The 13,588-nt window shown below is 39.0% G+C and overlaps 1 protein-coding gene across 1 annotated transcript; it reads right to left on the bottom strand.

The window, feature by feature from the left end:
- Positions 1-1,906: 1,906 nt before the first annotated feature.
- Positions 1,907-4,556, bottom strand: PCDHB7 (protocadherin beta 7). The gene has a single exon (XM_058542506.1). The coding sequence runs from the start codon at positions 4,326-4,328 to the stop codon at positions 1,941-1,943; it is 2,388 nt and encodes a 795-aa protein (XP_058398489.1). The 5' UTR covers positions 4,329-4,556; the 3' UTR covers positions 1,907-1,940.
- Between the last annotated feature and the right edge of the window lie 9,032 nt (positions 4,557-13,588).

Genomic DNA, 13,588 nt, shown 5'->3' with positions numbered 1-13,588 from the left:
GATAGAAGTCACCATGTCAAATGATGAAATAGTAAAGGCTGGAGAGTTTGTCTAACAGAGGTATAATCTGTGGCAGTAGTGGTGATTCAGTACCTCAGAAGGATGTCATATTTTTAACTCCACTTCTTTTCTTATGATGTCAATTAAAAAAACACTTTTATCCTGAAAAATATCAAACCCCATAAAGAAAGAGAATAGTATGGAGAACATCCAAGTACTCATAACTAGCTTCAACAATTATCAATATTTTGCCATAATTGTTTACTCTATCTTCCCAACATTTTCACTTCCCAAACTAAATTTTCACCCATAAATACTGCATTATACATCTCTAACTTTTAAGGATTAAAAAAAAAAAAAAACTACAATGCCATTACCACATCTAAGAAATTAGGTTAATATTATTTAATATCCATCTATATTCAAATTTCTCCAATTGTTTCAAAGTTGTTATGGTTGTTTGAATCAAGATCTACTATGCATTATATTTGGCTGGTATGTCTCTTAATTTCTTTCATTGTATAAAATTCCCTCTTCCCCCTTTCCCACGTCACTGATTCGTTGGAAAAACTGGATGATTTTATCTTGACACTAGGAGAACAACTTAAGATTTTACTGCTGTGAATTTGTTTTTGTCTTTAGACTATATCCCATTAGTAATGCACAGTAATAATACTATTTTAAGAGTTACCAGCACTAGCTTATAATATATTCAGAATAAAGCTTTGCAAAAATTATCTAGTAAATGTTAAAGAAAAAAGTAGTTCCAGATTATAAGAAAGGAAGCTTCTCCTTAACTCCCCAGAATCTCTAAGTAATCTAATGATAATTTGTTTCTTTTTATATTACACATTTAAAACTATTCTTATGCTTTCCCAATTCAGCACTACAGTATATTGAATAGAAACTTTAAAAAAGAACTTTCAAATCAAAGAAGAAAAAGTGTTTTAAAAAAGTAGGTAGGGACTACTGCAGAAAAATTACTGTAATGTGAAAAAAATAAACTAATGATGCAATCAAAATCGAGTAATATTTCTATTCAGGGACATTAATCTTTTCTGTGAAATGAAGGTCATACGTTCAGATAACAAGGAGAAAGCACAGATTGATCTTTCAAATTTTTTTTTACTTGAGATTTGGTTAGATCAGAGCTTTAATAATAATAGCTGAATAACTGATCCAGAAAAGCTGGATTATTGGTTTATAAGGAAGTAAAAGCACAGACCAATACATACATTATTATTTTCAGATACAGAAAAGACTGAACAGGAATATGAATATGAAAAAAATTTCTTCTCCTTAATTAGGGAGAAACTTATCAGGTGATATCTAATGACAAAAACAAACAAAAAAACAGTACAGCATCATAGCAAGGTCCCAGAGTCAGACAGCTCTAGGAAAGATGCTCAGCTCTGCCATTTGTTAGTTGGTGACCTTAGTGAACTCACTGAACCTCTATCAACATCTACTTGCTCATTTCTAAAACACCTCCTCTATAGGTTTACTTCTAAGATTAAAAGTCAAAATAGTGTACAATGCATAGTAAGTGCTTTTTTAAAAGATACTCTACAATCTGTGCTTCTAAAACTTAGGGTCAGTATACTTGTACAGCACTCTAATCAACTCAGAAAATAAAAGTAGCAATACAATTTGAAGACAACGAAAACCAATTTAAAATATCTCAAACAAGATTTATCATGTAACAGACTGCACACAATGCATAATTGTTTGAGATTAAAATATGACACATATACATTCCATGCTTCGTTGGGGGTTCTTAGGGCTAAAGCTGGATCCTTTTCTGTGTAAAGAAATTTATTCTGTGACTTTAGGAATACCTGAAATAACGGGAAAGCACTCCTCTACAGGTAACTCAAGATAAATTTCTTACTAGGAATATATTTAGAGACACAATACCGACATTTATTTTTCATTTTTTATCAGAAACCCAAATCATTCCCAAATGAAGGATTTTCTTCCACTTCCCTCCCAGTGCTCAGGGACTGCAGATTAGGGATGATCGGCTTCAGGAACTTGAACTCGCTGGTCCCAGAACCTCCCCTCAGACACACCTCATACTGGTGGCTCTGGGACAGGGTCCCAGTGCCGGTGACGTCCACCAGGTGGCCCGGAAAGTGGCCCTCAGGCACCGAGCAGCGACCCAGCGAGGCGGCCCTGCTCCTCCCGCACAGCCGCACCGCGATGAACGCGAGCACCGAGAAGAGGAAGAGCGACGACACCGCGGCCAGGGCGATGACCAAGTAGACGGTGAGCGGGTCGGCCTGCGCCTGCTCGGCCGCCGCCTCCGGCCGCGGCAGGTAGGGCTGCGAGAAGCCGTCCACCAGCAGCACGTGCAGCGTGACGCTGGCCGAGCGCGGCGGCTCGCCGTTGTCCTTGACCAGCACCAGCAGCCTGTGCTTGGGCGCGTCGCGCTCGCTCGGCGGCCTGGCCGTGCGCACCTCGCCGTTGTGCGCCCACACGCCGAACAGCCCGGGCTCCGTGGCCTTGAGCAGCTGGTACGACAGCCAGGCGTTCTGGCCCGAGTCGCCGTCCACCGCCACCACCTTGCTCACCAGGTAGCCCGCCTCGGCCGCCCTGGGCACCAGCTCGGTGCAGGGCGCCGAGCCGTTCTGCAGCGGGTAGAGCACGAAGGGCGAGTTGTCGTTGTCGTCCAGCACCAGCACGCGCACCAGCGCCTGGCTGCTCCGCGCCGGCGAGCCTCGGTCTGTGGCGCCCACGCCGAACTCGAAGGCCTGCAGGGCCTCGTAGTCCAGGGACCGCAGGGCGAACAGGTGCCCGTTGTCCGCGTTGATGGACACGAGGGAGGCGAGGGGCAGGCGCGGGTCGTGGGGCGGCAGCAGCGAGTAGGTGACCTGGGCGTTGGCGCCCGCGTCTGCGTCTGTGGCGCTGACGCTGCCGATGTGCAGGGCGGGGCTGTTGTTCTCGCGGACCCGCAGGGTGTAGGAGGTTTGAGTGAAGGCGGGGGCGTTGTCATTGACGTCGGAGACCAGCACGGTTATGCTGTGCTCGGTTTTCAGCCTGGGGGATCCCATGTCGGTGACGGCGATGGTGATATTGTACTCGGCTCTGCTCTCTCTGTCCAGCGGGCTCTCTGTTACCAGCGTGTAGTAATTCTCTACAGATGGCTTCAGGACAAAGGGGAGATCATCTTGAATGGAGCACACCATTTTTGCATTGTTTCCTGAATCTCTGTCTCTAATCCTAAAAACAGCTACTACTGTCTCGGGTGAATTTTCTGCAATTGGGCTAGTAAGTGATGACATGAGCAGTTCCGGTGGATTATCATTTATATCTGTTACGTGAACCACCACAGTACATTTTCCAGAAAGCCCTCCGCCATCTTGGGCCTGAATAGTTAATGTATAAGTTTGCACTGCCTCATAGTTCAGTTCAGCTTTAAGGTGAAGATTGCCAGATGTTGAATTGATTTGAAACGTTTGGAGGATTCTTTCAGTGGCATAAAAAAATGCATAATTTATTTCCCCGTTACTTCCGGTATCTAAATCTCTAGCTGACACGGCGACAACCAGGGAGCCAACAGGGCTGTTCTCGGGCACCTGCACCTTGTAGAGCGACTGTACAAATTCAGGGACGTTGTCGTTTATGTCCAAAACCAGGATTCGTACGAGGGCGGTCCCGGATCTGGGCGGAGAGCCGCCATCCAAGGCCGTGAGGGTTAAACTGAGCTCAGGCACCTCTTCGCGGTCCAGCACTCGATCCAGTACCAATTCGGGATAGATATTCTCCTCCCCATCATCACGGACATTAATATGGAAATAGGTATTGGGGCTGATGGTGTAGTTTCTCAGGTTGTTGGTTCCAACATCTGTATCCTGTGCACTTTCTAGGAGAAATGCCGTCCCTGGAGTGGTACTTTCTAATATTTTCAAGAGAATCTCTCTATCTAGAAATACCGGAGAGTGATCGTTGATATCTCTGACCCACAGTTCAGCACGGAAAATCTGAAAAGGCTTTTCCAGTAACAACTGGAAAGGCAGCACACAGGGCTCTGTGGGGCCGCACAGTTCCTCTCGGTCTAATTTCTCATTTAGAAGTAAGTCACCAGTAAGCGGATTGAGTAGTAAAAATCGTGTGTGCTGATCTGAACCGATTCTAGATCCCCGGGCTGACAGTTCCCCCACCCCCAACCCCAGGTCATTTGCTAGGTTGGCCAGAAAGGTGCCTCTCTCGGTTTCCTCCGCCACAAAATACCGCAGCGGTTCCGCGCCAGCCCAAGACACTCCCAGAAATACACAAAGAAATAGGACTTGCCTTTTCTGCACAGCACGCTCCACTCTGGCCTCCATTCTTCCTTTAATCGGTCTTTCAAAAACACTTTTACTCGGCCTCAAGCAGCTCTCAGAAATGACAGCAACCCAGTCCTTAGAAATCAGCTGGATAATAGCAATGCTTGTGGGGAGGGATCCCCACTTTTCCCCAACTCCTTTTACCACGGCTTCCTTTCCTCTACTTTTCTGGTCTGGCCAGCTTTCCCCTTAACACTGGAATCTGCAACATCGTTTGTGCGAATATTTTTTTCTCTTTTTAGTCAGCAGCGCCACCTTGCGTTTTGTGGATGTTATTCCCGTTTTCAAGGAGAGAACAAAAAGATGGCGGATTAAAGGAACTGCATCAGGAGGGATTTTTTTCCCCCAAATGTCTTTCCTGTTTCATTCCATCTTTTTCCTCAAACGGTCACAGTAACACTAGTAAGTAAGTGCCTACTTTTTCCACTCTGGTAGTCTGAATTCGTAGAAAAATATATCTGTTTTCCTTAATCTAGGGGCATGAAATTAAGCTCTGGCTCCCTACCAGAAGTAAATTCTAAGAAAACCTCCGGGTTTTAAAATAGATAGTAAAGAATATATAAGAAAATGGAGTCTCCGTCAAAAAATCAACAAATATTGGTTGAGGACCTTTTATTGATTTGTAGACCGCTTAACAATGATGCTGTTCATACTGCAGAGTAACTCGCCTTTTCTCAGTTTCTTGTGAGTTAAGTAGTGATCCTTCCAGTGTCACGGTCTTCGCTCTTTACCCATATTTTCTGGAACACTTTCTGACCCCCCCCAAACCTCCACCCTTCACCTGATTTAAGTATTATGTATAAATTAGTGTTCACCTGTAATTTCAATGGCTAGCGTCTCCAAGAGTATGCAATGAATACTCTTAAAATTAGTAGTAGCAAGTAGGTCATTCTTGCCTTTGTGGAAGTGCTGCTAGTATTTCATCTTTATGATACTTGACCTAAACTTGCGGTAAATGCTCCTTTTTTGGATCAAGAAAGTTTTCTTCTTTTCTTTATTCTTTCGTATTTTTAAAGTAATTTTTGACATCTGTTGAAATTGTAGTTTTATTCTTTAGCTTTTTAATTCTCGATTTCTTGATATAAATGACATTTAACCATGACATATTATTGTTTTAATGCACAGATGGATTTGATGTGCTGATGTCGTTTTAGGATTTTTCTGGCCTGTGTTGCTGTGTGTGTGTTTAATTTATATGGTTTTGGTATTAAACTATCCTGGCCTCATAGAATGAATTAGGAAGCTTTCCACCTATTATCATACAACAGAATAGTTTTTATAATTGTATTATCATCTGTTTCTACATGCTTAATTACCACTTGCTTTTTAAATTGGGTTGGGTTTGGTGGCTTCACTGGTGGTAAATCTATAACTATCTTTTTGATTTTACTTTTGGTTATTAATCTGTCCAGATTTTGTTTCCTTTTAAAGTAATTTGTACTTTATTTTAAAAACCATTCATTATCTGGATTTGTAAATTTCTTGGTATTATGTTTTCATTGTATTATTTATCTTTAGTTATATCCCTATTCTTATGAGTAATGTTTAGTATTTTATCTCCTTTTTATTCTTGGGGAGACTTACAAGATTTCTATCTTACTGATCTTTTTTTTTTTCTTTTTTTTTATTGGTTTATAACATTGTAAAAATTTCAGGTGTACATCATTGTACTTCTATTTCTGCATGGACTACATCATGTTCACCACCAAAATACTAATTACAACCCATCACCACACACATGTACCAAATTATCCCTTTCACCCTCCTCCCTCCCCGCTTCCCCTCTGGTAACCACCAATCCAATCTCTGTCCCTATGTGTTTGTTTATTGCTGTTATTATCTACTACTTAATGAAGGAAATCATACGGTATTTGACCTTCTCCCTCTGACTTATTTCACTTTGCATTATACCCTCAATGTCCATCCATGTTGTCACAAATGCCTGGATTTCATCGTTTCTTATGGCTGAGTAGTATTCCATTGTGTATATATACCACATCTTCTTTATCCATTCGTCCCTTGATGGGCACTTAGGTTGCTTCCAAGTCTTGGCTATTGTGAATAATGCTGCAATGAACACAGGGGTGCAATGAGATATCACCTCACGCCCGTCAGAATGGCTATAATTAACAAGACAGGAAACAATATGTGTTGGAGAGGATGTGGAGAAAAGGGAACTCTCATACACTGCTGGTGGGAGTGCAAACTGGTGCAGCCACTATGGAAAACAGTATGGAGATTCCTCAAAAAATCAAGGATAGAACTACCATATGATCCAGCTATTCCACTGTTGGGTATTTATCCAAAGAACTTGAAAACACCAATTTACTGATCTTTTAAAATGCATTTTTTTCAAAATAACATATGACCTTGGTTCAAAATCAAATAGTACTAAGAGGCTTATAATAAAATACAAGTTTTATGCCCTTTCCCTCCTCACTTTCCTAGTCCCCTTCCCAATAAGCAGCCATTTTTAACTCTTTTAGTTATCTCTTCTGCCGTTAATCTGTATTCTGCTGTATTTTGGTTAATTAATTTTAGACATTATCAGTTGACTCCTTATTATGCTGCATTAGGTTTTAGCTCCTGTTCTCTTCCAGAGCCCTTTCCTGTCGTCTTTCACTTGCAGTATCATTGGGAGCCTTGTTGTGTGCTAATTATATTTTCTTTCTCTCTTTTTTCCTTGAAGTTAATAATTGCCTTGCTTTTTCATTTACTTGATTTTCTTTATGTCCTTCACTTGTTCTTCCCACACTTCTAATTGCCTCTTACAGTTTTCCACATGGTCATTCCCATATCTCCTGCAATATCAATTTTCCTTTAAATTGGGTGGTTGCTCTCTACATCTGCTGCACAGCTATCATCCTGGGACTCTCATTTCCTGTCATTCTTGGAATTCTTTTTGCCTTTATTCTGGTTGGATTTCCTATTTCTAGGATTTTATTTCTTCCTCTCTTTGGTTTACTCTATGGCTTTAGTAGATCACATCCTCCTATAGTTTCATCTGATTGAAAAGATGTCAGGGGACTTGCTGATGATATCCTTCAAAATGCCTGTCTCTTGAGTCATACAGCTCCAGCCTGGATAGTTGATCACTGTATTTAGGACACAGTTGTCATCCTGGGATCATCCTTCAACCTCACCTGGAGATTCATTTTACTTCTGTTCTGTTTTGGATTTCCTCTTTTTTGTTTCTTCTGACTTCCTCTCTCTTAGATTACTCTCTCATTTGATAGATATCTTCCAGTAGTAGCCAGAGAAGGGTATATGACAGTTAAATTTTGTTGTGACCTTGAGTCTATTAAATTTCTTTATTCTGCCCTCAAACTTGATTGGAAGTTTGACTGATTATAGAGTTTTGGGTTGGAAATAATTTTTCTTCAGAATTTTTTAATATTTTGTCAATGAGCTCCCTAAACCCAATGTGTTTGTTAAGTCTAAAGTGAATCTTATTCTATATCTTCTATATGTGATCTGTATTTCTATTTCTTGTTGTAGTATTTTGTCATTGTCCCAAGCATTTTAAAATCAAACACTGATGTGTCTTGGTTTGAGCTTATTTTAATCCACTGTACAGGACAATTGGTAAGCTCTTTCAACTAGGACACTAATTTCCTCCAGCTCTTAGAAATTTTCTTGAATTACTTTATTGGTTATTTTTTTTTTCTGCTCTCTTTTTTTGTAATTCCTAAAATTCAGATGTTGGACCTCTGGTATGGTCTCTAATTTCCTTATTTTTTTCTCTCCTGTTTGCCATTTAAAAATATTTTTGCAGTATTTCTTGTATTTATCTTCAGGCCCTTCTATTTAGATTTTCATTTCTTTTTTATGTTTGTGTTTTCTAAGAGCCCTCTTTTTGTACTTATTTCTTGGATGCAATAACTTATTTTCTCATCTGGTCATTTATTTAGACGGTCACTTATTTCTACTACCCATATTACCCCTGGCCTCAATTTTGCCAGTGGAACCTCTAATATAATAACGTGCTTTTTTGCAGTCATCAGAAAACAAAGCTCCAGACTTATGCTAGGGTCAGGGAAGTATGTTACTCAGTGACTGGAGTGGGGACAAGTGACCTGACTGCTACAGATTTAACTGCTTCTCAGCAAGTTTTAACACAATCCTCCTTATTTTGCACCCTACCGTCATTGCCAGATGAGTCCCGGGCTGACAGTTCTGATGCCTCTGAAAGTCCCGCAGTCTGAACAGGGCTGGTTCTCAGCTTTGCCCACTTCAGGACTGAAGGTTGGTTTGTCAGGTCTGCTAAGTCATTCCTCTGCTTTCCAGCGACTAAGCTTTTTCTCTGTTGTCTTCTACTTTATTCTCTCCGTCCTTTGAGGTTATGTTTCTGAAAATAATCTCTTCACTTTTGTGTTAGTGCATTTTTAGAGGGAGCCAAATTAAAGGTGCATGTCCAATCCACCAATCTAACTCAAAATACCCTTGATATTTTCAAAGAAATATATTTATGTGTAATTGGTCAAGTCTCTGTGGTTTTTATTCTATTTAATTAATTTATGTTTTTATATTGACAATCCATTCCTTTTATTTTCTTTATTTTTAAAAATTATTTTTCTTGAATATTGAGTTGTTTGCTTTGCCTATTTTTTCTCAAAAAACCTTGATTCCTAAGATATGCATATAAGCCTCACAATTTTCTCTATTCATTCTCTGGTTCTTACCTTAAATATCAGTTTATTAAAGAAGCTTACTATATCAGCTAGAATTATGTTCTACATAATTTCTATTTGTAAGTATGTTCTATATAATTTCAGCCTGAAATTGTCAAAAAACTCATAACAACAATGGGTTACACAAAATAGAATTTTATTTTTCTCTCATAAAAGAAGGCTAGTAGCTGAAATCACTCTGAGACCCAGTCTTTGTTCCATCTTGTCAAGACATGGCCTTTACCTCCTAGTCCAAGATAGCTGCCTAATATCCAGCCATTACATCTCCATTCAGAGCAGCAAATAGGAGAAAAGGAAGGCTGTGCTTTCGGTTTTTTTAAGACTACTTCCATAAAGTATTCCATGGCACTTGTGCTCATATCTCATAACTTAGTTACAAGACTACTCCCAGTCACAACAGAGGTTGAGAAATATAATCTATAACCCATATATCCACATGTGCAGCTAAAAAAATGGGAGGTCTATTAGTAATAAATAAGGGGAAAACATATATTTGGGTAAAATTAGTAGTCTATGTCATACCCTCTCAGACTACACCTATAGCCCCCACTGCCCACTAGAAGCAGATAGGGTCAAATAAATTGCCTGATTGGATTGGTTATTAGAGGAGGATATGATTGTATTTCTCCATATTGGTGGTATGTTTTGTAGCCAAAAGAATTCTTATTGATTTTTATTTATTTATTTTATTGAGGTAACATTGGTTTATAACATTATATAAATATCAAGTGTATATCACTATATTTCGATTTCTGTGTAGACTACATCATGTTCACCACCAAAAGACTAATTACCATCCATCACCACACACCTGTGCCCTTTTACTCCTTTTGTCCTCCTCCTTCCGCTATTCCCCTCTGGTAACCACCAATCTAATCTCTGTATCTATGTGTTTGTTTGTTGTTCTTGTTGTTGGTTTTTTTTGTGTGTGTGTGTGAGGAGGACTAGCCCTGAGCTAACATCTGCCAATCCTCCTGTTTTTTTTTTTTTTTACTGAGGAAGACTGGCCCTGGGCTAACATCCTTGCCCATCTTCCTCCACTTTTTATATGGGACGCCTCCACAGCATGACTTGACAGGTGGTGCATTGGTGCGCCCCGGGAACCAAACCAGTGAACCCCGGGCCACCGCAGCGAGCATGCGCACTTAACCACTTGCACCACCGGGCCTGCCTCTCTTGTTGTTGTTTTTATCTTCCACTTATGAGTGAAATCATATGGTATTTGACTTTCTCAGTGTGACTTATTCTGCTTAGCAAATACCCTCAAGGTCCATCCATGTTGTCACAAATGGCAAGATTTCATCTCTTTTTATGGCATAGTAGTATTCCATTGTGTATATATACCACATCTTTATCCACTCATCCATTGATGGGCATTTGGGTTGTTTCCAAGTCTTGGCTATTGTGAATAATGCTGCAATGAACACAGCGGTGCATATATTTTTTCGACTTAGTGTTTTCATGTTCTTTGGATAAATAACCAGAAGTAGAATAGCTGAATCATATGGCAGTTCTATTCTTATTTTTTGAGGAATCTCCATACTGTTTTCCATAGTGGCTGCACCAGTTTGCATTCCCACCAGCGTGTATGAGGGTTCCTTTTTCTCCACATCCTCTCCAACACTTGTTATTTCTTGTCTTAATTAGAGCCATTCTGTTGGGCATGAGGTGATATCTCATTGTAGTTTTGATTTGCATTTCCCTAATAATTAGTGATGTTGAACATCTTTTCATGTGCCTGTTGGCCATCTGTACATCTTTGGAAAAATGTTTGTTCAGATCCTTTGCTGTTTTTTAATCGGATTGTTTGTTTTCCTGTTGTTGAGTTGTATGAGTTCTTTATATATTTTGGATATTAATCCCTTATCAGATATATGATTTACAAATATCTTCTCCCAGTTGTTAGGTTGTCTTTGCATTTTGTTGATGGTTTCATTTGATGTGAAGCTTTTTAGTTTGATGTAGTCCCATATGTTTATTTTTTTCTTTTGTTTCCCTTGCCTGGTGAGACATGGTATTCAGGAAGATACTGCTAAGACCAGTGTCGAAGAGTGAACTGCCTGAGTTTTCTTCTAGAAGTTTTATGGTTTCGGGTCTTACATTCAAGTCTTTAATCCATTTTGAGTTAATTTTTGTGTATAGTGTAAGATAATGGCCTACTTTCATTCTTTTGCATGTGGCTGGCCAGTTTTCCCAACACTGTTTATTGAAGGGATTTTCCTTTCTCCATTGTATGTTCTTGGCTCCCTTATCAAAATTAGCTGTCCATAGATGTGTGGGTTTATTTCTGGGCTCTTGATTCTGTTCCATTGATTTGTGTGTCTGTTTTTGTGCCAGTACCATGCTGTTTTGATTATTATAGGTTTGTAGTATGTTTTGAAATCAGGGAGTGTGATGCCTCCAGCTTTGTTCTCTTTTCTCAGGATTCCTTTAGCTATTCAGGGTCTTTTGTTGTTCCATATAAATTTTAGGATTTTTTGTTCTATTTGTGTGAAAAGTGTTGCTGAGACTTTGATAGGGATTGCACTGAATCTGTAGATTGCTTTAGGGAGTATGGACATCGTAACTATGTTAATTCTTCCAATCCATTAGTACAGAATATCTTTCCATTTCTTTCTGTCTTCTTTGATTTCTTTCAACCAGTTTTTTGGTTTTCAGTGTACAAGTCTTTCACTTCTTTGGTTAAATTTATTCCCAGGTATTTTATTCTTTTTGTTGCTATTGTAAATGGAATTGTATTCTTAATTTCTCTTTCTGTTACTTTGTTGTTAGTGTATAGAAATGCAACTGATTTTTGTATGTTGACTTTGTACCCTGCAACTTTACTGTATTCATTTATTATTTCTAATAGTTTTTTGGTGGATTCTTTAGGGTTTTCTATATATAAAATCATGTCGCCTGCAAATAGTGACAGTTTTACTTCTTCCTTTCCAATTTGGATCCCTTTTATTTCTTTTCCTTGCCTGATTGCTCTGGCTAGGACTTCCAATACTATATTAAATAAGAGTGATGAATGTGGGCATCCTTGTCTTGTTCCTGTTCTTAGAGGAATAGCGTTCAGTTTTTCACCCTTGAGTATGATATTGGCTGTGGGTTTGTCATATGTGGCCTTTATTATCTTGAAGTACTTTCCTTCTATACCCATTTTATTAAGAGTTTTTTTAAATCATAAATGGATGCTGTATCATGTGAAATGCTTTCTCTACATCTATTTAGATGATTATGTGATTTTTATTCTTCATTTTGTTAATGTGGTATATCATGTTGATTGATTTGCAGATGTTGAACCATCCCTGCATCCCTGGAATAAATCCTGCTTGATCATGGTGTATGATCTCTGTAATGTATTGTATTCAATTTGCTAGTATTTTGTTGAGGATTTTTGCATCTATGTTCATCAGTAATATTGGCCTGTAATTTTCTTTTTTTGTGTGTGTTGTCCTTGTCTGTTTTGGTGTCAGGGTATATTGGCATTGTGGAATGAATTAGGAAGCTTCCTCTCCTCCTCAATTTTTTGGAAGACTTTGAGAAGGATAGGTATTAAGTCTTCTTTGAATGTTTGGTAGAATTCACTGGGGAAGCCTTCTGGTCCTAGACTTTTGTTTTTTGGGAGTTTTTTGATTTATGTTTCGATCTCCTTACTAGTGATTGGTTCATTTAGATTCTCTGTTTCTTCTTGATGCCGTTTTGGAAGATTTTATGATTCTAATAATTTATCCATTTCTTCTAGATTTTCCGATTTGTTGGTATATAGTTTTTCATAGTATTCTCTTATAATCCTTTGTATTTCTGTGGTGTCTGTTATAATTTCTGCTCTTTCATTTCTGATTTTATTTATTTGAGCCTTCTCTCTTTTTTCTTCAGTCTAGCCAAAGGTTTGTCAAATTTTTTTGTAGCCAAAAGAATTCTTGTTGCACTGTAAGATTAGCCCCCAAAGCAACAAAGTAATTAATTCAATTGCTAGACAAGATCCTTTGAACCAATAATGCTTCCCAAATGTGCTATTAGCACCTGTCATCATTCCTACTTCCTTTTATGAACTTTTAAAAATTCAGAATCTGGAAAGCTTAAAATTCCATTTTACAGACATCTTTGAATTATTATTCTGGATGTAAATTAGGTTTTACCAATAAGATGCCTTCTCATGAGCCTTAGAAGACAGGCAAAGGTCACCTTCTCACTGTTATTGCTATGTGAGTACTTGCAACCAAGTCAGCATTTCTGTGTCTAGTGATCGGTCTTATTGGGGCAGCCAGACACTATGTTCCAGTGTGTAGTCACCAATTTTAGAGGTGGGAGAGGACATTGTGGGAGCAACAGTTTCGGTAGTGGCAGTAGCAGCAGCTTCCGGATTTCTGTGCTGCAGCAATGGTAGTATGCCTTCAAAACCAGGAGTTCAGTGCTGACTCTCTCATTTCTGCTTGTCCAGTTCTTCCAATTTTGTAAGCATCTAATTCCCTCTATCAAATATCTTTTTTTTGTTAGATATATGTAGATTGGTTTCTTTTTCTTTTTGTCCTGAACTCTGAATAATTCACCCAAACTCAAAGTTTTATGACTTCACTTGGA

The sequence above is a fragment of the Diceros bicornis genome, chromosome 1 (genome assembly GCF_020826845.1).
Source record: "Diceros bicornis minor isolate mBicDic1 chromosome 1, mDicBic1.mat.cur, whole genome shotgun sequence".
Taxonomy (NCBI): Eukaryota; Metazoa; Chordata; class Mammalia; order Perissodactyla; family Rhinocerotidae; genus Diceros; species Diceros bicornis.
This window is presented reverse-complemented; position numbering and strand designations above follow the sequence as displayed.